The 25,600-nt window shown below is 41.5% G+C and overlaps 1 protein-coding gene across 4 annotated transcripts in view; it reads right to left on the bottom strand.

Annotated features, from left to right (window-relative positions):
* GRID1 (glutamate ionotropic receptor delta type subunit 1) overlaps nt 1-25,600 on the bottom strand; it is a 709,085-nt gene that overhangs the window by 43,056 nt on the left and 640,429 nt on the right. For all 4 annotated transcript variants that reach the window (XM_053388290.1, XM_053388291.1, XM_053388292.1 and 1 more), the window contains exon 13: nt 875-1,070. In XM_053388290.1, the coding sequence (XP_053244265.1) occupies nt 875-1,070 (196 nt within the window). The remainder of the gene's footprint in view (nt 1-874; nt 1,071-25,600) is intronic.

The raw sequence follows: 25,600 nt of genomic DNA, 5'->3' as shown, positions 1-25,600 counted from the left end.
TCCCTTACTGTGCAGCATATTTTTAAAATAAAATAAAAAACAGTTCTGCCCTGGCAGCTGCATTGCTCAGCTGAGTACCAGCTAGGTGTAGCCAAAGCCACAGTATGTTCATCTTCCAAGCTGCAGCTCAGCAAGGTGAATCCTGTTTTAAAAAACAAAGAACTGAGCAAAAGGAACCTCTTATCTCCAGAGTGCTGTGAAGCAAGCTCTGGGGGGAGAACAGATGAACCAGGACAGATCCAACGCCCAACTCACAAAAATGGAAAGGGGTTGTCTTTGTCTTGCCCCCAGATTATCCACCCAATTATCTCCACACACAAAGGTTCTGTGAAGCTATATTTGGTGGGATGCAAATCTTTACACCAAAATTCCAAGCACAAATTTAGACCAGAGCTTGAATGTAAACCACTGGTTTAGCAACTGACTCAGTACATAAAATGACAAGGACTAACACCCTCGCCGATATAAAAGAAAACGGTAGGAAGCAGAAATTCACAATACAAGGGATGTAACGAAAGTTTTAATGGATTAGAACAATAGCCATTCACAATGGGCTCTCTGGACTCCTGCTGTGGGTTCATCAAAGGCAATATGATTTTGATTGTCACCTAAGTGCAAGCTTCAGTTCAGAAGGGGGTGGGGGGGAGAGAATACAAAAAAATCACACCAATCTCGTTCCAAACAGATTTGCAGCTTTCTTGGAAAGAATAAGTGGCAATGTAATCACTCTGGTTTAGATGGTTTCTTTTTGAATCTATTTAAAAATTCTTAATGCCAGTTCATTGCTTTTACAGAACAGCAAACGGATTTATCCTCCATGAAAATATTAAACACAAACCTCCTAGAGGTAAATTAATGATGCCCACATTCTTACCTTCCGGATGCCTTCAGAGGGATTTGCGACGCAGTTATCAGCTCCATTATTCTTGCTGATAGTCTTCCACAACTCAGCAAAGGTGCTGTCTTGCTCCAGAGGGTTTGTTCCTTTTGCTTTGAAGTATTCATAAACCGCAGAATCCCGGACAGTACCATAGGATACATCCATTTGTTTGGAAAGATCCTGGAATGTTCTGAAATGGAAGAAGAGTTCAAATGTTTGTGAAATGCGGGGCAACATAAATATTTCATTTCTCAATCTGAAGGAAGCAAAAGATGTCTTGGGTCAAACTGCACCTCTTTGATCTCCTGGTTGTTTTAGGAACTTAAAAGCAGCTTGGAAAAGCAAAACAAGATTGATCATGGCAGCAGAGTTGGGGGAGAGCGGAGGATGTGAAGAACAAGCCACCCTATGGCTCCTTTCATGGGACTTGAGGTTTTAAGATTTTTTAGCCTGAAATTCAGTATTTCCCCTAAAAATCTAACATGACGAATAACACAACAGATCTTGCAGAAGGAAGAAAATCCTATAACTGTAGTCATAGAACATGTGTGCATTGCAGAAATGCATCTATACCGATTATTTGGCTGTCAGTTTAAGGAAAACAGCTTCTAATAATTGTTAATTTCATTAGACAAGACTAGAATCAATCCTCTTAGTACTATTGCTCCAGCAGAGATGTCTGAAAATAGAAGAGGAGGGAAGGGCTTTTTGCATCTCCCCCTCTTCCCTGCAGGCCCCTGTGTCTCCTGAAACTGTTTTTTTAAAGAGAGTTACACCCCTCCCCCTGTTAAAGGATCCCTTCCAGTTGATCAAAAGCATTTTCAGTTGTGCAAGGACACCAACTGGATAAAACCTGTTATTTCTTAAAAACTTCAATACATGCATCCCAGTATGAGTAACCACAAGTAAGCCTTCATTGCTGCCGATAAATACAACAATATAAGACCATCATATTTTTAAACAATGATTCCATGATGATTCCCCCACTCCATAATTTTGCGTTCCGTTTTTCTTCATCCACATCAGTGTAGCAAAAGGTGCTTGTGGTGGATGGTGCCAATCCAGTAAAGGTAGCCCACTAGCAGTGGGTGTCTGGTCCTATTAATTACGCTGTCTCCTTACCACCACCCACTTATTTGTCAACTAGAGTGGGATTCCCACTACCCTGTGGTGGACTACTCATGAGTAAAAGGAACTTCCAGCAAGGGATGTATAAATGTGCTTCAATCTGTGCAGACATTCACACTTTCTTTTAGCTACCATTTTTTCTTCTGCTTCAATTGGCTAATTTTGCACAAGTCTTTCTTCCACTTCATCATCCGCTGATGCTGAAAGATATGTACAGTGGTACCTCGGGTTACATACGCTTCAGGTTACATACGCTTCAGGTTACATACTCCGCTAACCCAGAAATAGTGCTTCAGGTTAAGAACTTTGCTTCAGGATGAGAACAGAAATCGTGCTCCGGCGGCACGGCGGCAGTGGGAGGCCCCATTAGCTAAAGTGGTGCTTCAGTTTAAGAACAGTTTCAGGTTAAGTACGAACGAATTAAATACTTAACCCAAGGTACCACTGTATTGTTTTATGTATATCAGAGTGCTCAATGGACACACATATCTCAGCTATCAACAGGTATCTCCTAATCAGTTTACCTTCCCTATGGTTCTCTTTCAAAGTTAATGAATTCCCAGAGGGGTGGCCCTGTTACTAGTATTTGTCATTCCTAGACTTCCACTCTCTGACCTGCCTTTAGCAGCCAATTGAGTCTTCGCTTTTTGTAGCACCTGATTAACTCACTTTGACAATATATTCTGCCAGTCTGGAGGCATCTTATCTGGAACTGAGATTGAGCTGGCCTCCCTTGCATTTACAAATGCAGGTACTTAATGAGTAGTACTTAATGAATGGTAAGGGAATACACTGGAAATGTGCCGAAGAAATTCTTAAGAGGCATGGTGAGCTTAAACAGTAGTTACTAAACGCTCTCTTCTGCATTCAGCATTAGCACAAGTGTACAATGCGTACTGAGATTAATGAATTATACATGATAGGAGAAAATAAAACTAAATCATGATTTCACAGTGAAGACATCTTTCTGATTATTGTTCATTAATTACATACAATTAGAGCAAAACAGCATCTTCCTGTAACAGGCATATGGGATAGAGATGCTTTCAGAGAGTGAATCTCCTCTTCCGTACTCTTTTCTCTGTGCTTCATGATATCAACATAAACAAAAACAATGCTTTGATGAATGTGGGAGATCAAAATGAATTACGCAGCTGAACCTAAATATGAAAGTGCTCTGAATTATTGCTGTGACAGCCACTGCTAAATTAATATATAACTGCCACAGAACACCAGAGCTATCACTTTCATCCAGCATATTTGAAATGGTAATTTCCTTCCCTTTATTAATATTTATTCATAGGCTTTTTTAGCAGCTAGACCAAGAGGGAACGTTTCAACCATCTTCATCTGGCTGGTAAATTAAGATTCCCCTCCCCCGCAAAGTGTTTTCCAACGAGAGATTGGATCACTCATAGTTGTACATCGTTTGATCGCTTGTCACTTGATAGCTCTCAGTTGTGTCGACTTGGAAGGGCTTTTTAAAACGATCACATTGGGTGATCATTATTAATCACAGAGCACCACCGACCTAACATCTCCTTTACCAAGTAGCAGAGTGAAAACAAAACAAAACAGGTCACTGGCATCCTCCTGCCAATATTAAATCATCCATCCCCCTATAGTGCAAACTAAGAGACATCATTTAGAGACTGGTTCGTATAGATAATTCTTTCTTTGTTTGTGATCTCTCCCTTGCTCCAAATATATAACATTCTGTTATCTTTTGCCAATAGTAGGTTTTATTGGAAACGGGTAACTTCCGCAAAGGGTATAGCATTCTCAATAAAGAATGCATTTTAATTGCTGTTATTTTCCCTAAAACTGAGAGGTTGTTTTTGTCAACTTTTAACATCTTTTTCCATTAGAGTAGGGTAGAGTCAATTGGCCTGATAAAGCTTGTTTTGGTTTGAGGGTATACTAACCCCCAAGTACCAAAATTGTTTTGGACTATTGAGTACTTTTAATTATTGTTTTATGTTACTTTGTATTTTAAAGGTAAAGGTAAAGGGACTCCTGACCATTAGGTCCAGTCGCGGATGACTCTGGGGTTGCGGCGCTCATCTCACTTTATTGGCCAAGGGAGCCATACAGCTTCTGGGTCATGTGGACAGCATGACTAAGCAGCTTCTGGCGAACCAGAGCAGCACATGGAAACACCGTTTACCTTCCCACCGGAGAGGTACCTATTTATCTACTTGCACTTTGACACGCTTTCGAACTGCTAGGTTGGCAGGAGCAGGGACCGAACAACAGGAGCTCACCCCATCGCGGGGATTCGAACTGCTGACCTTCTGATCAGCAAGTCCTAGGCTCTGTGGTTTAACCCACAGCGCCACCCGCATCCCACTTTGTATTTTAGGAAGGATGTTATTAAATATATTAGATTTACTATAATTCATTTGTAAACCTGCTCCTTTCTGTTACTTTCCCCATTCTTGTTTTTAAAGAAGGAGCTGCAATGGATGGGCCAGGCAGCATATATAACCATGTCATCTGTAAATGCATGAGTGACTGGGAGGGGAAAGCAAAGCTACCAGCTGAAGCTTGTGGGGTCTCCCATTTCCTGGGGGGGGGCCTAGGATTAAGAAAAAAACTTTGAGAGAAGATTTTATATTCCTACACTGTTCAGTATATCAGATACCCTGCTGCTGATTCTCTTCTCCCCCCTTTAAAAAAAATGCATTTGCCATTGTTGGAATCTCTATAGGCTTATGTAAGTTTTTTATTATACTTGTATTTATATCATTGTCTTGATTTGTATGTTATACAGATACTATGTTGTTTAGTGACATTTGTGTTGTATGTTGTAAACCACCTTGTGGTCTTATAATGAACGGTGGTATATAAGTTCGATAAATAATAATAATAAAAAGGACAGCACTATAAACTTTTATTAATTTATTTAGCCCCTTTTGTGATAGGTCCTTTGATATTAATATTAGCTCTTAATGCTTCTGCCAAAGCTTCCAAAGCAAGACTAGTAAAGGGGAGAGGGGACATTCATCCTTAGTAACTCTAGATAATGTTTAGAAATTTTGAACCATAGCCATTTTTTCCTAATATTAGATGTATAGTGCAGGTAAATAAGTTTAATTAATTTTAGTCCAAGTTTCATGTTTGAAATTACTTGCCAAAGAAAAGTATTTTCTACACAAACAAAGGCTTTAAAAATAGTTTTTTCTTTTTTGCAATAAAAAATGACATTCAGGCAAATACTGATGGGGTCTGCTGGAAGCTATGCATTAGAAAACTAAACTAGTCCAGGTCAGTATAATGAGGTTTACTCATCTTTCATCTATTTATTTGAATTGTAGTAAAAAAAAATCTTATAATCTATATTAAATAATATGAATGGCAACTGGGAATCAAACTGCTTAGTATATTTGTTTGGTTTAGGAATTAGGTTTAATTTTGATTGCCTCCAGGTTCCTAGGTTCTGTTCTCTTGAAAATAAGATTGTTAAATAACTCCAGTAAGTGTGGAGTAAGATTTTCTGAATAGTGTTTATAATATTCTACACCAAACCTATCCAGTCCTGGAGATTTACTATTCTTTTAAGAAATTAAGGAATTGGTGTCTTGAAATTCTTCCTCACTCATTCATTTCAAAATAACTACCCCAAATTTATTAGTAGTTAAATCACTTTATAGTTACTTGATAGGATGCTGAGAGTTCTTGACAAGAGCCAGTTAAGGTCTTCTGCTGACAACAATTGTTGAAGAAACAGGAAGGGGGAATCATTTTGAGGTATCAGGGGAGAAAATATACACCATTCCACTAGTAAAAATTAAGGAATATATTTTTCATTCATTTCAGAGATTTCCATCCCATCTTTCAAAACACAGTTTTCTCAAGGCAGCTGACAACCAATATAAAACAATTTTTAAATAGAAAAAAAAAATCTAAAATATTAACAACTAACACAACAGCATCCATTAGACCAGCAAACCAACACAGGAATGGCAGAATTAAAATTAAAAATATAAAACGAAGAGGATCATTAACTGAATATCCAGTCCATCTTCTCTCTAAACTGGCCGTGAGCATCATGATTTTTTATATCTACTGAAAAATTAATTTTCATCACTCATTGCTCACTCCCTTATCTTTAGTTACATTATTTATGGACTAGGTTATTTCTGTGGAATCAGATGTATAAGAAGATCACTACAAAATGTATCTTCATTAAGTGGAACAATAAGAGCACATGGATTTCTTGCAAGTATTTCAGCAGATTTATTCTGCTAATCATTAAATAGAGATATGGCCTAATAAGTGTATATCTTTCAATGTTTCCCCTCTCTCTTCATAGTACAGATAAAGAGAAAAATATATGTCTGTCTTCCTGTTCTCATTTCCTGTACCTCTGTTTTTTCCATTTCACCCATCCCCACAACTATTAACCCCTCAGCCCTCCTAACACAAGGCGCTCTTGAGTTTCTCTTGAAACTCCTTTCCCGCAGAACACCCTCCAGCTACCACAACAAAACTCTTCAAGCCCTTAAGCTGATTGAAACATTTAAAGTGGCTTAAGTTGCTTTAAGGACTTCTATCATTTTAAGCCCTTAAGCAGCTTTAACTAAAGCTCGCAAATAGCATCAGTCTCTAGTTGCTGAACATTTGTGAATGGCTGGTGATGATGTCCAAAATTGCTTTGGCATCCCAAATTCACCTTTTCTTCTGGACTTAAGTATTATCCTAAGTTATTAGTGTAGGAGGCTAGTCTTCCATCAGTTTCTACTTCCGTCTTGGGATCTAACATGATGGAAGGCACATCTCCATTCATTCTTCAGTATCGCAGGCTCCCAAGGGATGGGACCAACTAAGTCACATTAAGTCCACCAGCTCTCAATCCTGGCCCAGTAGAGGTGTTTGCTACCTGCCTGAAGCTGCAGAAGGGATGTGTCTTTCAACCCCTTGGCTGGGCACAATGCATGACGGGTGTGCTTTAGTTAGCTTGGTGGAGTCACAAAATACAGTTGGCAGAGGGAGCAGGTTGGGCAGGTAAGACTAGGAATGAGTGGTGTGGTATTTTGTGGTCCTCCAATTAGAGAAGGCTTTGTGCAATCTATGAAAATAGTGCTCAGAGAGTATTGCCTACAGCAGTGATGGCCAAACTTGGCCCTCCAGCTGTTTGGGGACTACAACTCCCATCATCCCTGACCACTGGTCCTGTTAGCTAGGGATCATGGGAGTTGTAGTCCCAAAACAGCTGGAGGGCCAAGTTTGGCCATCACTGCTGTAGGCAATACTCTCTGAGCACTACTTTCATAGGTTGCACAAAGCCTTCTCTAAGTTACATGAAGCAGTGCTGAAATTGCCTCCTGGGCAAACAACATACCCAAAGATTTGGACATGAAATACTAGACAGATGTGTAGCACCCTTAAATGAAGCTGGCACAATATAAACTGCAGCTGATGAATTAAGAGGTATGCAATGCAATCTCCTTAGCACTTTCTCATATCCTTTCGTTTTGCCCTTTGAGACCTAATCCCTGTTAGCTCAAGTACCAACCAATAAACCTTCCATTACTGCCGAAAATCATCTTTTTTGCTCTAATCGAATTTTAGATTCTCATCAGAGCTTAGGCTTGTTTCATTCTTTAAAGCCAGCTGCTGTGACCATTCATGAGCTTTATTTCTTTTCCTTGGCACTCTTAACTCCAATTCTTGTGCTCCTACTGCTTTAATATTATAACAGGAAGAAGATTCCACAGCCTTAATATCCACAATATTTGCAAAATGAAGCTGCCAATGTATAGGATGCCCCATTTACTCCAATTCTCAGCTCTCAAACCATCGAGGGGCTGTTTTTAAACGTGAAGACCAAAGCCGGTGGAGTATCAAGAGGCAATGTTCTTTGTAATAATTATATTACCACGATTACTGTCCATCATTTATATAGTGCCAGTCATGTGGCAAGGTGCTTGTCATTGTGATCAGAGCAAAACTTCCAATGAAGAGATAAAAATGAATCCAGTTGCAAAATAAAAAATAAAAAGTGTCATTGCTTGAAGCAATCTGTTTAGACTGGAACTCTTTCGATAATATTTTGCATTTTGCCCAGCCTGTTATCAACATATCTCACAATAATAGATAATACTGTGGAATTAAATGAACAAAACTATAATTTCTGATGCTTATATAGTAGGCTAAAAACCAGCTGTTCATCTGTTATCCCATTACTGTAGCCACTGGCTCATTTGCTGTGATGTCATGTTAGGCAATATTATAACTGCTCAGAGCAAATGTCAGGCAGGTTGACAAATACTGAGGCCTCTGTAGGCTCTGTCATTTACTAGGTTTTCCCCATGTGTACAAGAAAACAGGCATACTTGCAGTGTTTGACATTTTCCTTTCTTCTAATATACTGATAAATGACTAAGTTTTGAAGAAAGAAAGCCAACCTTTTCCTGAAATGAGGGAGAAGGAAAGGCACACACATCTAGTATCTAAACATTAGTAGTAAATACGTTTCCCAACACCCAAGTATTCTTAGGTGATATGTAATATATGACATGGTCCCATGAGGGAAATGAATGCTTTTTTTGGTAGTGTGTTATGGCCTTGGCCTCAAGCTCCGAGTCAGAGGAGGAGGGTGAGCCACTCAGATTCAAGGCTACTGTGTGTGACAAAAAAGTTGGTTTTGCTGGACAAGTTGGATCAAAAGGTGTTTCTTTTTTCTTTCTTTCTCTGCCAGAAAATGGTTAATGAACGGCAGTCTCTGATTGGCTGTGGTTCCAGGAGGGAGAGTTTAAAAGGAGAGGTTTTGAGAGACAGTGGGAGGTAGAGTGAGGGAGAAGGTTGGAATAGAGGTTGGAGAGGTCTGGAGATAGGTAGGGAGACAGGTTGAGGTAGAAAGAGTGAAAGCAAGAAAGAGTTGGTTCTGGAAAACAAAACAACTTCCACTCTGAGTGTATTGTGAAGGACAGAGTGTGGTGTCCTGTAGGAGGAACAGACAGGAAATTTTACTGGGAGGCAGAGGTTGAGCCAGAAGAAGTAGGAGATGGAAAGGAACACCCTACTTGGGACTCAAATCTAGTCTGGAGGGGAGAGATTCTTCTAAGGAAAAGAAGAAACTCCCAAACCCAGTGAAAGGAGGGGGTGTGGCGAGCCCTTGGGTCTATTGCTTAAGGTACCTCAGGAGCAGGATTGTTAAAAGGGGTGGATAACTGAAAGAAAGTATCACAGTTTAAAGGAACCAAACCTGTAGCGCAAAACAACTGAGGACGAATTAAAGTGTACTATATGCCTGAAGTAACCTAAGTTTAATCCATTTGTGTTATATATTATCTTGCCTGAGACGCCAACTTATTAGTTACCCCCTCACAGAGGTCCCGCAGGATACTCTGGGTTAGAATTTTAAGAGGAAAGGGAAAGAAACCTTTGAGTAAAGTGTTGTTCAGTGAGGTGGGGAGCAATTTATCTAAGTGAGAGTGGGCCCAATGGTGTGAGAGGGAAAAGTGCCATCACACCCGCCGCCGCACTGTGCTATTGGCTGAAAACCAGGACCACTCTCTTATCACTGAGCCTGACACCACAAAACCAGAGTCAGGACCTTCACAGGCACCCTGCCCTGAGGTCAGAGGGCCAAATGTCTCTTGCATTGTCCCACCTGCCCAGAAGCGGAGGAAACATGCCAGGCAGGAGGTTGCAAGCAGCAAGAGACACACTCATCTCCAAGCCAATCACTTGACTGCTTGAAGAGTCTCCATTCTTTCAGCAAAGGAATGGAGCTTGGGAGGGCTGGGCTGGAGACAGGCGCGCACAAGGCCTTGGTCCACCTCCAACCACTGTTGAGGAAAATTGTTCCATGGGAGCAATTTGTGCTGCTTCCTTGTGGGTTCCTTGTTTCAGTTAGGAAATTAGTATTGAAAGACTATATACATCAAGATCAGGCAGGATTCCTTCTAGGCAGACAAATGAAGGATAATATAAGAAATATTATTGACATTATAGAATACCTGGAAGTGAGAAATGAAAAACAAGCAGCTTTGATGTTTATAGATGCTGAAAAAGCCTTTGACAATGTCTCCTGGGAATTTGTGAAAAAAATTACTGGAGAAATGAATTTCGGAGATAAATTTAGGAAAGAAATTCAAGCCATATATTCAGATCAAAAAGAGAAATTAATTGTTAATCAGGTGGTAACAGAGGAATGTAGAATACCTTGTTTTGGTTAGGCTGAGAGTCAAAAGCCAGCTTGGCATGACCTCTAAAATAAAATAAAAACCTGTCTGCAGAAATGCATGCAACCACTAACTGCAGCCTAAGTGGTTAACCAAGAGGTGACCAGGAAAACACTGGGCCATCTTTAAATTCAGGATCCAAACAGGAGTTTTTATTGACATTCACTTTTGCAAGTGTGGAATACTACAGAACTAAGAATGGTTACAGCGCAAATACTTTTATGGAGAGTTTTACTGCAGCAATTACTGAAGTTGTAATATTTCTGAAAATGCTGAAATGTTTAGATTTTCTTAGTTCCTATGCATAAATAGAGCCTTAATTACAGCTAAAGGGGAGGAAAATAATTTCAAATACTAAGGGAGTAAAAAGGATAGTTAACCTTGCTGCTGCTGCTACCCTATGCAGAAATCTTTAAATATTTTTTCTGTACTCATCAGGAAATGCCACAAATAGATCTCCTGTATTGTCAACATCATATGTCAGTGCTTTCTTGAACCTCCCTAGATTATGTACTAAGGTTTAATCTAAGACTTGAGTATGCATTCAGATTACACCAAAGCAGCAGGAAATGTAGAAGATATGCCAAGAATCTAATATCATTTTTTAAAGTAGGTCTCTGGCCATTATTTCTCTTGAGATGAGCTTGAAAGCCTGTGTACAGATGACCTAGTGAACCCTCAGGAATAGCAGCTGGGGTATATTTTCTAAAGGTAGGTCTTCTGCAGCCACAAAGCTCCTTATCCTTCCCAATGCCCCGAGGCAGCAAGATAAATGGTATGCAACATAAACTAATCTCTGCAATTTTCCATGCATGTGCCTGCGTGGCTGCATCTGGGTCACAGAATGTGATTTTCCTTAGCAAATAGTGTGCCACACAGGCAGGGCTGTCCCACCCAAGAGGCTCACCTCAGATGCTTGATCTGGCCTCTGAGGTACAAGCCACTTGCTGCTGGCTCCTCTCTGGTCTCTTTTCACTCCCCCCACCACCACCTTCAGAGCACCAGGGATGGTGTGTTGGCTACAAAAGCTGTGTTGCTGTAGTTGTTGGTAAACCGCTTTGCTTTGAGGTATTTTTTTTTAAAAAAAATCAAAATCAAATGGTGTCTACAGTGGTACCTCGGGTTAAGTACTTAATTCGTTGTGGAGGTCCGTTCTTAACCTGAAACTGTTCTTAACCTGAAGAACCACTTTAGCTAATGGGGCCTCCTGCTGCTGCCGCACTGCTGGAGCACGGTTTCTGTTCTCATCCTGAAGCAAAGTTCTTAACCTGAAGCACTATTTCTGGGTTAGCGGACTCTGTAACCTGAAGCATATGTAACCTGAAGCGTATGTAACCCGAGGTACCACTGTAATTTCTTCAAGAAATAAATAAGTAAAGCACTAGTGTTTAGCAAACATCTAATAAATTGGAAGAAGGCTGTACTCTTATCGCTGGTAATGTTTACTATTGGAGTTTAAAAGAGTAATGTCAGGAGCTGGGCTGGATCGGAAGATTGCAGAATGAAATCGCAGGGAGATCAGCTTCTACCAGAAGAAGAGGGGAACTATTTCCCTGCCCCTCCCGCTTCCAGTGTTTCCAGAAGCAGACAGACAGGCAGAGACAGAAGCTGCACAGTTGAGGGAGGAGCTACCCACTTTTGAGATAGTAGCTAAGCAGCCAGAAGGGAGGGAGCAGCTGGGCAAGACATCAATTGAGAGTGGGGGGAACCCCCCCCCCCCTGCACTCAGACGTCCAAGTGTGTCAGAGAACAAAGGAGACACAGGGCAGGAGGGACATCCCGTTGGCGTGCTTCTTGCTGCGGAAATTGGGAGGAGTCAGAGTGAGCAACTGCTATCCTTGCAGAGAGTCTGTCTGTGCTCGCAACATGATACTGTAGTAAAAAGACTATAAATCTACCAGATGCTTGTTAATTCTAATTGGTGAGCTACCAGAAGGAAGAGGGGAACTCCTGTACTTGACAAGTAATTAGTTACCGACCCTGAGTAGAGCCAATCCCCTGTGTTTCTGAAGAGTCGCTGGTCTGGGGATGCCTCCTGATTAGAAAGCAGCAAGCCTAGAATAGTGGCACATGCAGGGGTGCTACAGGATATTTCAGGTTCATGTAACACCTTAAGTTTTTGACTTAGCATGTTAGAGTATACAGGATAGATAGGTTCATACATATTTTTATTAGCTGCTCTGCGGCATCTGCAAAAAAAGATGGGAAGTAAATTCTAAAATTAACAAAGGCAGATGTCATAGACTTTGGAAATAACATGTTCCACCGCATAGGTCATCTGCACAATTAAAAACACGATGTATTTTAGGGCAGATGCATGTTTTGGTGACATAGGGAGGCCATGAAGGTAAGCTTTTTGCTCAGGGCCACCACACTAAGCTTTCAGCTCAATGGTGCAGCTAAGCTGCTCCAACAGAAGAGTTGCCACTAAGATGTAGTGCTGCCCAGGGCATGCAGACTTCTAAGCTTCTTTGGACAGAAAATGTGTGCTACCCGTGTGCCAAATTCCCATTGCTGAGTTTAAAATTGCTTAGCTTTCTCTCCCTCTCCAACCTTCCCTCCTCCTCTCTGTCCAAGTATTAAAATGACTGAATAGACACATTTGAAGGTTCTGCCACCAACATTCTGAATAATGTAAATTTTAAATGCCTGGCTTGAATAAACAGAGCTGGTCAGGGGAATGGGGGAATGTATTTAACATCCATGTAGGTCTGAATTCAAAAACACTTTATGTTTCCCAAGTGCATAAAGTGCTGGCCGGGGGGGGGCATAAATTAACAACTGGTTAGATATAATTTGCATACAAAGAACAAAATCTGATGAATAGAGTCCTTCACTCCTCACCCTCCCAGATGGAATTTAGTACAAAATAGGGGGTTTCACTAATGTGCAATTAGTGTCCAGAATTACAGGCAATCCTTTATATTTGAATTTTAGGCTGCTTTTGCAGAGACAATCATATAAGAAGGTAAAAAGCAATAAAATCCAAGATGTGTAAAGCAACATAGATATGAAAAAAATGCATACAAAGTAGCACAAAAAAAGGCTACCTAGTATTAAATATTACTTTTAACCAGAGTTTACTGTAAACCCATCAGACAAGCCACAACTCATTCAAATCCAAAGGCCCAGTGAAATAGAACAGGATGGAATTCACCGCTGTGCTATGGAAAACATTCTGTCTGTGCAAGTGTTGCAGCTTGCAATACAGACATATTCCCTCTCTCCTCCCCCAACGCTATACTGGGGATCCTTCCAGCCCCACTCCCAAGACCATTTCATGGCTGTACAGGCAGAGGGGGTGGGAGACCCCCTGAAACAGGTGGAAGTCTTTGCCCATGGCTTTCACTGACCGGGCTTGTTAGTAGAATTTCACCCATTACAGCAGATTGAAAGATCTATAGCAGGGTGGTTTGATGCCTGGCCTGGGGGCTGCATGTGGCTCTTGTGGCCTTTTTGGGCGGCCCTGATAAACATTTGATGCACCTCCCCCCAGGCCTTGTGCCTCCTTCCCAATTGAGGGGCTTTGGAAAGGAGGTGTGAAGGCTCTGGCTGTGTCTTAGAGTACTTCTGCCTCCTTCCTAAAGCTTAGGTAGTACTTTCATAGCCTGATGCCTCACTTAGCTGGATTTTGGAAGGCAGCATGAGGGCTGAGTGGGGCATCAAATTTTGGTCTCTCTCCCCACCTCACGTGATGAGGCAGTGTGTGGCCCATGGATCCCATGTCAAAGTGCTCTTGTAGCCCTTTTGGTATGAAAAGTTGGGCTGTCCTGGAGTCCATTCAGATCTTCAGAGAGAAAGAGAGTCAAACAACTTAGGCCGCAGCTTTCCAAACTATATGTCACAACAAGTTAGTGTGTTAGATACAGTGTGCACGAACACTCCCCGCACTCCTTCTGGGGGGCTGGAAAGGGGTTAGTTTAACCTCCAGTTTGCTAGTGAAACTGCATTTCTGTTTTGCGAAATGATGCATGTCTAAAAACTGTGTCACCAACATGAAAAGTTTGGAAAGCTCTGACTAAGGTGGTGCTGCCCAAAAGGCCCTGTTCCATATCATCACCAACTGCAGCTATGAAGATGGGGGGTTATGAGGCAAAACATCAAGTCAGAATGTTAATAGAAGACAGTCCTTGCAACAGTATTCGTATTATTATTATTATTATTATTATTATTATTATTATTATTATTATTAGTTTTTTTTCTGGGGGGACGCAGGGGTACACATACCCTTAAACATTTTGTGAATCTAACAGGAGAAGATAGTTAAAAAAATAACATTTTAAGTTTCTTCTCTAGCATAGTGAATTGTCAGTTCCATTGCTACCCCCAATGGTGGCCTCATTTCCTGTCACGGTGTTTCCTGAGTCTCAGAAGAGATCGTTTAATATGTGAAGTAGGAGTTGGAATCTAGCACGGTGATTGGTCAGTTTCATTGTATTTACTGTATTTATTTTTCCCCATTTGAATTATAAAATGGTGATTTTCTTGAGTCGAAATGAGAGTACCCCTAAACATTTTTTTAGGTGGCTTACACATAAAATAGGGACAACTAAAACATAGGGGGAATCATTAAAAAAAATTTAAACACACCCACCCACCCTGGTCCCAAACTAGAAAGGGATTCAGTGACAGACACACATGTTTTGAAGCCTTGTGGCTGCATACACTGCAACACACATGACACAGCAACAGCGAGGGAAGAATAAATGCATAAAAAGATCTCTTTAATTACAGAGGGAACCTGCAGCTATAGCAAGTCTAGCAATGTAGACCGGACCAACTGAAGCACAGCAAAGCAAATGCATTTTGCATGAAATCCCATCCTGTAGAGAAATGGAATTCTATTATGTGTATCACATATTCCTTTGTGAATAATGCTGTATTAGGAGTGACCGATGGTCACTGAATTTTAAGTGCACATTTTCATAATATTTTTAGCATATGCACAAGTATTTGAAAGATTAAAACCAAGTCTGTCAGATAGGCAAGATATCTAGCAAATATATTCATGGATACTGTCCTGTGGCTTTGAGCTGCATGTGGAAATGTGCAGATAAGAATGCTTCCCTATGTCCTCTGATAGTCAGGGGAATGTTTTGTTCATGTAATACAGGGGACCCCTGTGCATGTCAGAAACATTTTCATTCACAGGAGAGAAGAGGAATGCAGCAGGAGGAGGTATTTGGATCTGACACAGACTGTACTCTTTTTCATCCAGATAAATTGGATGTGCCATGGGCACAATCCAGCAAAATAACCACATTCAAAATAGTGAGTTGCTGTAAAAGTATGTGTTTTTCTTTAGATGCTTAACCAGGAGGCTGCCATTTTGAATTGTGGCTGCCACTTTGAAATTTCCAAGATTTCCCAAGCCTTCTGGAAGAACCAAAATGGAAGCCACATTGATTCTCTTCCTACCCCCTATCCTGAAATATTGTAGACACAAAACAGGTAATTTTGAGTGAAATGGCAGAGAAAACACTTGTTCCCCCACTCCTGTTGCCAGCCTAACCCAATCAATTGTAGGATTACAGACACCGCAAAGAAAAGAAGCAAATAATGCAATTAGGTTAAACACAGAAGTGACACAAAACCACTAACTAAACATTTCAAGTAGAAACAAGGGCTTTTACTATCATTTATTCATGGTGACTTAGTATTAATTAATCTTGCACACACATGCTGAACAAGATTTCTCCTGCCTCGGGCTTCACTATTAGCAGTTCTGGAGCTTTCCATCTAAGTGACAAGCACAGAAATCTGTTGTACAAAGCCAAATAAAATAATATGTTCCTCACAGAGTCATAGCAGACTTCTTGCCAAGAGGAAATACTATGTTGCATTTCTGTATCCTGCTTTATATATTGCTCAGATACTGAAGAAAAGGTATGGAATATATAAGTGTCTGTTTGCAGGACCCTTTCAGGACTTTAGTTAGACTGGACTGGTGACTTTTAGCCATGCTGCCATAGACAGAGTCAGTCATCAGAGAGATGAAGAGGACTCAGCAGAGTTTAGATTTTAGGTGGTTGCAAATGGGTGTTTATTGACGAATCTGTGCTTGCCATGCATGCAGGCTTCTTTCTTTCTTTCTTTCTTTCTTTCTTTCTTTCTTTCTTTCTTTCTTTCTTTTTTGTAGCATAGTCTTCAGTATCAAAATGCCAGACCATATTTCCACTGTTTAATCTGGATTTACATTTTCTGGGGGAAATGCAATAAATATGTGGAATGCTCTCCCCAGGGAGGTTCACCTGGTGCCTTCATTATACACCTTTAGGCGCCAGGCAAAAACTTTCCAGTGTGGTGTAGTGGTTAAGAGCAATAGACTCGTAACCTGGTGAACCTGGTTCGCGTCTCCGCTCCTCCACATGCAGCTGCTGGGTGACCTTGGGCTAGTCACACTTCTCTGAAGTCTCTCAGCCTCACTCACCTCACAGAGTGTTTGTTGTGAGGGAGGAAGGGAAAGGAGAATGTGAGCCGCTTTGAGACTCCTTCGGGTAGTGATAAAGCGGGGTATCAAATCCAAACTCTTCTTCTTCTCTCCTTCCTCTTTAACCAGGGCTTGGGCTGATTGGCATTTGCCCTTTAAAAATGTGTTGGGCAGGGGTTATTGAGTGGTTCCTGTTTTTTAAAAATTTTGATTATGTATTTTGTGTTTTTATATTGTGATTTTATCCTGTGAACCACCCTGAGACCTGCGGGGATAGGGCGACATACAAATTTAATGAATATTAATAATAGAATAATTAATAATAATTTTTAAAATCCCGTTGCCACAGTGAGCCATTTGTGCGATCTCAACAAAACAGTTTTCAATAGTAAGAGTTCACTTGAAAGCACCCCATTTGTCACTTAACTGCTACGGACTGAAAAACTGTGATGTGCCAAAAACTAATCCCAGGGTATTGAGCAGTTAAACAGAGGTAACCTCAATGCCCAAATAGGAGGCTGCCCCCAGACCCCTATGTACATCTCTGAAAGTTCCATGGAAGAAAGGCTGGATATAACCCATCCTGAATGTGAGTGCAGCAGCTCTAATAGTGGTGAATGCATTTTATATTCTAAGTTTTTATTCTCCGAATGCTTTATTACTTAGACGGAGCTTTCAGTGGTGTGGGGTGTTTGTTTGCATTCCTCTATGCATAAATCAGTTTAGAGAAGAGCTCCAGTTTGTTCATTAGCTTTAGGTCTAGGGAGTGAGGGAGGGTGGAAGCATCAACTACAGGGTAATCTTGTTTGCCAAGTGGAAACGGAACAAAATAAAAGGCACTTAAGAGCAATTTATACAGATGGCTACGCTTTTCAACCAAGACACAAAAATGAGCTTAATTGCGGGGTGAACGTTTTCAAACAATCACTATGCTATTTTGTCTTTTATTTGAGTAAGCTTAAAGGGTTAACACATTTACTAAAGCAAAGTATTTTAATACATGCAATATAATTAATAGTTGAAAGAAAGAAAAGCAACTAAAGTGATAGACTGAAATAAAGAGCAACTCAGTCTCAACAGCAGGTTTTAGCCACTTTACCTAAATCAAGTGTATCATAAAGTTGGCATGAAACCATTCTGTTTGAATCAGACACATCTGGCGAATTACAAATGCTTTTGCCTAAAATGGAAGTAACAAACTACCTTGATAATCTATGTAGATTTGCTTTCCACCTGCTTCATATCTTTTTATCCAGATACTCAGATTTGGAGACGCATCTATCAAAACTTCAGCAACAAAGATCGAAATTGGGAAGAAAAAAAAATCTGATACAATGCCATCCTTAGAGAGGGCCCCTTTTGCAGGAATAAAGGTCACACATTCCTCATTTAGGAGCAGCAACTGTTGTGTGATTATCACTAGAGCAATGGTTACCATTTTCTCCTTTCCTACAAACCACCTGAAAATTGCTGATGGTCTTGGCAGATCACTTAATGATTTTTTCTGCTTGTGGCAGCAATTGTAGTGTGGTGAGCCAGATGCTTTATGATTTTTTAAGTGTATTTTAATTGCTTATTCTATTTCTTATATCTTGTATTTTACTGAATATACAATATAAAAAACTAAATAATCAATAAAATGCAATTAAATATCATATGGATATTTAACATGATGAATATGCTTTCTTCCATCTTCAAACACAAATCCACAGATACTCCACGGACCCCCCCCCCCAATGAAGCTCACAGACCACTAGTGGTCCATGGACCACAGCTTGAAATCATCACTAGAGAATTTCTGCCCTCTGCTTCTCCAGCTAGCCATGTGTTCTAACTTAAAGGTGAGTCACATTAGGAACTGGAATACAGACTTCAGGAAGAAATAAACACAAGAGCAATCACTCCAGTGACACAGGAATCAGAAGTACCAGAGAGTCCACTGAGATTGTTTGGGCTAAAAGGGGCTTCCATGTACCGGTAATTTGGCATAGTGCTTGATAAAGATTCTGAGAGGACATGATTAAAGGGTTCTCTGGAACAGAATAGTTTTGACATTCAGCATAATTATTTGTTTATTCTAACAGTTCTAAAAGGCAATCATTTATATAAGAGTTGACCATGACTTGGCTATATTTAGCAGCTGAGCTGGCCAGATTTTCTTTTTGACCAGTTAAAACTGAACACCACATTCCCAAGAGACCATGGTATCATGTGCAGTAAAGAAACATGGTAGCCAAGACTGGGAGCTGCCAGCCAGCTCCTATCAGTTCACGTCAGATTGGCTTTGAATTGGGCTGATATATTTACCAAAGCATTGGTAAAAAGCTCAGCTCGCTGAGGAACCATTGGGGAAGCTGATGTTTCCATGTGACTTTGCAGCTTTGAAGAGATGTCCCCAGGAAAACTGGATGAAAAAGCCCATCCCCGCCCCAAAGGCCCACGGAGGAACCTTGGGGTAAAATATTCTTCCACAGGGTTTGGGATTTTGGCCCCCATTCCTGTTTTCCAAGATGTATTTCTCCAACATAGCCCTCTAGCAAAGCAACAGAGATGGTTGTCAATGGCTTTGCAAGGGAGCTCAGCTGAAGAGCTACTCTTAGAGAAAGTCCATCTGTATGAGATCCTTGCAGCCCAAGTATATTTGACAGTGATGGGTTTTTGTCCCCCTCCTAGTTTCACCAAGGGTAGCTCTTCAACGTAGCCTCCTTGCAGAGTCATTGTCAACCATCTTTATCCCTTTACTGGGGAGCTGCTTTGAAGAATTATCTTGGGGGGGGGATCACGCTAGTTGCAAAAGCCCACTCTCCCACTGGGGTATAGGCTTTTGCTTCTAACCGCGTATCTTCTTTAAGAAGCTATTTATTCAATAAGCCTTTTCCCCCTCATTTTTTAAAAAAATCTAAGCTGCAGAAGAATCCCGGGGCTTTGAATTCTTATCTCTTATTTTGAGGCAAACATTACTGAGCCCTAGTAGCTCATTCCTGGGCCTAACTCTGAAAAAGTTTGCTGGCATCTCTATGAGACAAATGGTGCTTCCATCCAGGTTAGGGGGCAATGAAAATCTAATAAATAAATGAAATTACAAACTTGCAATATAGAAGTCAATAAAAGTATTATTGTGTAGCAGTTTAAAAAATAGTGCTTTAATTAAATGGTGCTGATTTGCATGACCTACAGTGCTGGTGGTTCATTATTTTCCCTTTCATAATCCCATTCACTGATAACGCATACACTGAAAAATGTTAATAAACTGAAGGTGGATCTGGAACTTTGCTGTGGAATCAGAACAAGCAGAGGTCACTGGGACTCTCACTTTGGCAATCCCATTAGTCTTATGAAAAGAAAGTCTACAAAGGACTCCTTCTGAAGTTCTTGAATCCGACAGGGCTTGCGGTATTAAAAGTTCTAGGGCACGCTCTAAAGTATGCTTCCTTGATGTTGCTTCCACAGCTCAGAAAGAGAAAGAGGAGAGAGCAGTTCGTGCTTCAAGGAAGCAACAGGGAAATGCAGAGAAATACCAAAGAGACGTTTGATTGCTAGAACATGTAGTGTGCACTCTGTGGAAATTATAATGTGCAGCTCATCTTATGAATAGTGTAGGCCATCCACACTGGGGAACATTTGCTACCTTACTTTATAAATTGGTAAACCCTTTTCATCTCTCCAAGGGTACGTACTAAACTTAAGCCCATCATGGCCGATTCTTTCTCAGGATGTCAATGACAGGCACGTAACAGAAAGAGGTTTCCTGTCTGTCCCTACGTTATCAGATTGAAATGCTAATGAAAACTAGACATTTTATTCTATCACACCAGTTCCACATGATTTGCAATGGCTGCCAATTATTTTTTTGGCCATAATTCAAGGTGCTGGTCTTGTAAAGCCCTATGCGGCCTAGGACCTACGTACCTATGGGACCGCCTCTCCTGGTATGCCCCACAGAGGACCATAAGGTCCACAAATGACAACATTTTGGAGGTCCCAAGTCGCAAGGTGGTTAGATTGGTCTCAACTGGGCCTTTTCAGTACTGGCCCCGACTTGGTGGAATGCTGTGTCACAAGAGACTAGGGCCCTATGGGACTTGATATCTTTCCGCAGGGCCTGCAAGACAGAGCTGTTCTGCCTGACCTTTGGTTTGGACTCAGTCTGACCCTTATGTTCCCTCCCCTTATGGTTTTGATCTATGGGCTACTTTTAAAATAAGGCTGCATTTTAAATTGCATTTTAACCTGTATTCTAAATTGGTTTCCCCCCCTATTATGTTTTTACTGTAATTTTACTGGTGTTAGCTGCCCTGAGCCCAGCTCTGGCCGGGGAGGGCAGGGTATAAATAAAATTTATTATTATTATTATTATTACTAGTTACTTGGTGCCTGAGCATGTGCCTACTTCTGTAAGTTCCATCCCTGTGCTTTGATAATCATGTAGGGCCCTCCTGGAAATCCTTCAACCTTGGAAGCAGGACTGGTGCCAACCATGACTAGCATTTTTTCCATTGTGTCTCATTCTATAGAATGGCTTCCTAAGTGAGGTCTGTCAGTCCCCATTACTAGACTACTTCAAGGTGACTGATGAAGACTATGCTTTTTAAAAAAGTCCTTTGGATAGTTATACAAACTTTGTTGGCTCAGTTTTACGTTACTGGAATTTGTTAAACAGGTTCAATATTGTTAATTTATTATGCCTGTTTGTTTCTGTGTTAGTCTGTTTCTATCACTATCTGTTAGATGCAGATAAGCTTTTTCAACTATGAAGCAGTGTTGCTCAGAGCCGGCTCACCCATAGGGCAGATGAGCCTTTAACACCAAGCACTGGCCTTCCGGGGATCACCAAGCATCCAGCCTCAGAGTTACTGACAAGGATCACAAATAATGCGTTGGCAATGTGAGTCTGCAGTATTGCAGAATGTGTATCCCTATCCCTAAATACAAGCTAGAGACACTTAATTATGAGGCATTTGAGATTATTTCCTTACTTTGTGCCTGCATGGCTTAATTTATAAGCAAAGGCATCTCTTCTATTAGACAGCCTGGAAAGCCCTGGGAAAGTCACGTATACCGCACTCGGGCAATCTTCACAAATGCAGATGGTCGGAAGATGCAAGAGGGGGTTTACAAACTCATTTCAGTTGATTTGGAATTTTAAAGATTGTCTCATGAAAAACAACATGCAGTGAATGTTGTACCCTTTCCAAGACATCTTTGTTAGTATTTCTCCTGCTCTAAGGGTCTAGTACGGTTTCTATCAGGCTCTGTCCACTTATGTATTTATTTGATGGGTGGATTCTTATCTCTTGAGTAGCAGGCAAAGGGGTGGCAAGTTTCTGCTACTAATCTGATCCTCTTTTATTATACAGACAACAGCAGCGGAATCTGGGCTTTCAAATTTCAGTGCCCCCACTCTCTTGCCTTCCGTTCTAAGTCACTGTTCCGGTGCCCCCTCGGCTTGGCACCTTGTGTGAGCGAACCAATCATGCTCCCGTAAATCTGCCTCTGCGTACAAAGAATGAACGGGGCCATTGTATGGTTGCCTGGGAAATGTGCTGGCTCTATACATCCTGACAGTAGTGAAATTCTATTGTTGCTATGGAACCACCCCACCCTTAACAACAGGAAGATGCTAGGAAGTGGTGACAGCAGAAAGGGGAATCACAATCAAGAGCAAAAGAGTTAGAGCCAAGGGCTCAACATCATCTTATCTTATTTTTAAAGGGCTAAATTATTAGATGCTGACCAATAATTTTTAAAGAGGCAGCTCCCTGCCTGAAAGACTTTAAAACAGACTGACGTGGGCAGAGAAATGGGTGGGGAAGGTGCAATGCATCACACACAAAAGATCACTTGTGGGCTGGGTGCTCCGTGTAAATGCTGATGTACGGGATTATTTCTCCTCAAGAAAACAAAGAAGGGAAGATCATGTTAATAGGGGTCTTACCTGACTTGGTTTTCAACCTTGACATAAACAAACATGAAAACTTGGGAATTAAGGTCCAAATTCTGACAACACTCCAAATCACCAGACAATAGATATGGTTATATAAACAGACACACTCTGTGTGTGCAATCAAGGAACAGAGTTAAACAGACGTACCTAAAATATTCATAAAAAACTGCAAATGTAAAAGCTTATCTGACAAAGGCTTTAATTTGAAATGCCTTTGAATTTGCAGACAGCCTACTTTTCTATGTGTCCTACTTTGTTTGTTTTTAGCATGGCACTTAATTATTACCAGAAGGGTGCTCCTGAACCTGGGCCCTAGAATATGTATGTAGTTGCGAACTCCACACACTTATCCTTGCAAACAAGCAGCAACATGGGAATCCAGATCATCTCTAATTAAATTCAGGCACACACAGGGCTGGGCTACACAGCAGATGCCATGGCTCCAGGAAGGCAGAGTGGACAAACGAAGACCCTAGTTGGGTCAGCCCTATGTGGTGTGGTGGGAAGAGCGCTGGACTTGGATGGAGGAGATTCAGATTGCATTTCCACTCAGCCTTGGTGGTCTTCTCTCAGATTGCTATATTATAGGGTTGTGATAAGAATAAAAGGGAAAGGCCCGCTGAGGAATCATGTAATAGTGGGAAGGGGCATTGTAGCCCAGTCAAACATTCTTTGAGGGGGCAGGATAGTAACATGGGGGGAGAGGGGTTAGCAAACTAACACTGGGAGGAAATCTCGGAAGATGACTGGTTTTCAGATGAGTGGGTGTGACTGGCAGCTATGATTTGATGTCCTGAATCTCACTATTTCTGAAAAGAAACCTAATTCAGATGTGCGTTCCTTACAAGCCTGGGGAAGCTCAAAGTAGCAAACAGCTGTTCTGTACTATGTGTAATTATAATGCTTGGGGAACTGGAAATCCATTCAAAAAAGCAAAAGCAATATGCATTAGCACAAGAAACACACAGCAGGACTCTATGCCTGGCACTGGATGAATCAGATGAGAGTTTGGCATCCAAATGGCAATAATCATGTAATGTTTGAAAGTACCTTACAGAAATGAATGCCAGATAACGCCTTCCAGATAAAACATGCTAAAGGTTTTCTAGGCACAAAGGAAGCTGCCTTATTCAGAGTCAAGACTGTTGGTTCATCTAGCTCAGTAGTCTCTATATCAGGCTTCCTCAGCCTTGGGCACCCAGATGTTTTTGGCCTACAACTCCCATGATCCCTAGGTAGCAGAACCAGTGGTCAGGGATGATGGGAATTGTAGTCTCAAAACATCTGGAGGGCCAAGGCCGAGGAAGCCTGGTCTATATGAAGCTTCCACAGATTCAGACAGAGATCTGTCCCAAACCTACATGAATTGAACTTGGGATGTTTTTGTTGTTGTTTGTGTGTGTGTGTGTATAGATACGGACGCCACTGTGGTCTAAACCACTGAGCCTCTTGGGCTTGATGATTGGAAGGTCGGCGGTTTGAATCCATGTGATCGGGTGAGCTCCCATTGCTCTGTTCCAGGTCCTGCCAACTTAGCAGTTCAAAAGCATACCAGCGCAAGTCAATAAATAGATACTGCTGCCGCGAGAAGGTAAACAGTGTTTCTGTGCACTCTGGCTTCCACCACAGTGTTCTGTTGTGCCAGAAGCAGTTTAGTCATGCTGGCCACATGACCCAGAAAGCTGTCTTTGACTGGACTTAATTGTCCAGGGGTCCTTTATTTTTTATTTACGATATATATACACACAATATGTGGTTTAGTGCTGATACATATCATTACTTACAAAACATTTGAGAAAGCCCAAAGTGTTTCACACATACCCTCTCGATACTTCTCACAACAACAGTGAAACGCAGATCAGTATTGACATCACCGCACTGAAAATTGTTGAGGAGTTGGGAGAGAGTGGCTTGCCTAAACCATCTAATGGAACACTTCTCCCTCCATGCAGAAGCTTTCCTAGTACAGTGGTAGCTCAGGTTACAGATGCTTCAGGTTACAGACGCTTCAGGTTACAGACTTTGCTAACCCAGAAATAGTACCTCAGGTGAAGAACTTTGCTTCAGGATGAGAACAGAAATCGTGCGGCGGCAGCAGGAGGCCCCATTAACTAAGGTGGTACCTCAGGTTAAGAACAGTTTCAGGTTAAGAACGGACCTCCAGAATGAATTAAATTCTTAACCCGAGGTACCACTATATATTGCAAACTGCCAAGGGTACTGTGGCATTGCAGCACGGTGCATCCTGCTGCCTCCACAGACTCTTTGGCTAAGTCCTCAGCAGAAAGGAGATGTAAAAAACCTCTTCTGCTGGCTGCGAAGCATTTGAATTGGTTGCAGATGGGCCAATAGCAGCCAGAACAAGGGGCGGGCATGTTCAGCAAACAAGCCTGACTGGGTCCCTTGTAGTCTTCACTCAGGTCTGCTCCCAGAGTATATAAAGAGTGTCGGCCCCTCACACGGCACTTCAGTTTCACAGAATCTCCCTCCTAACTGCCCAACAGTTAGGCCAGCTCCTACCATTCTTGGGGGTAGCATTTGTTTCCTGACCTTGCTGTGAATTATGATTGGTTGCCATATTAGGGGCTGGGGAGGTATTTGTCTTTCTGGTCAGTTGGCCAACCTGAGGTTTTTGCCTACCTCGTAGCAATTGTAACAACTTTGGTGGGTAAGGCATTGGGTAAAAAACCTGGTCATGGTTGGAGGGAAGGTTGTAAGTCCCTCCAAGGGAATTGAGTAACCCATTAAAGGGACCCTAGAGGAGGTCTCCTGTCTGGATGCCCAGGCAGGGTCTTGGGCCACAGCTCTTCTCAGTAGTGATCTGTGTGGGGAAGAACCTATTTGACATATGTCATAGGATTTCCTCACCACTGGTTCAACCCCTTGGAGAATCAAGCAACAGGTGGGCTGGTTGAAACAACAAGAAGAAGAGAGTTTGGATTTGATATCCCGCTTTATCACTACCCAAAGGAGTCTCAAAGCAGCTGACAATCTCCTTTCCCTTCCTCCCCCACAACAAACACTCT

The sequence above is a fragment of the Podarcis raffonei genome, chromosome 5 (genome assembly GCF_027172205.1).
Source record: "Podarcis raffonei isolate rPodRaf1 chromosome 5, rPodRaf1.pri, whole genome shotgun sequence".
Taxonomy (NCBI): Eukaryota; Metazoa; Chordata; class Lepidosauria; order Squamata; family Lacertidae; genus Podarcis; species Podarcis raffonei.
This window is presented reverse-complemented; position numbering and strand designations above follow the sequence as displayed.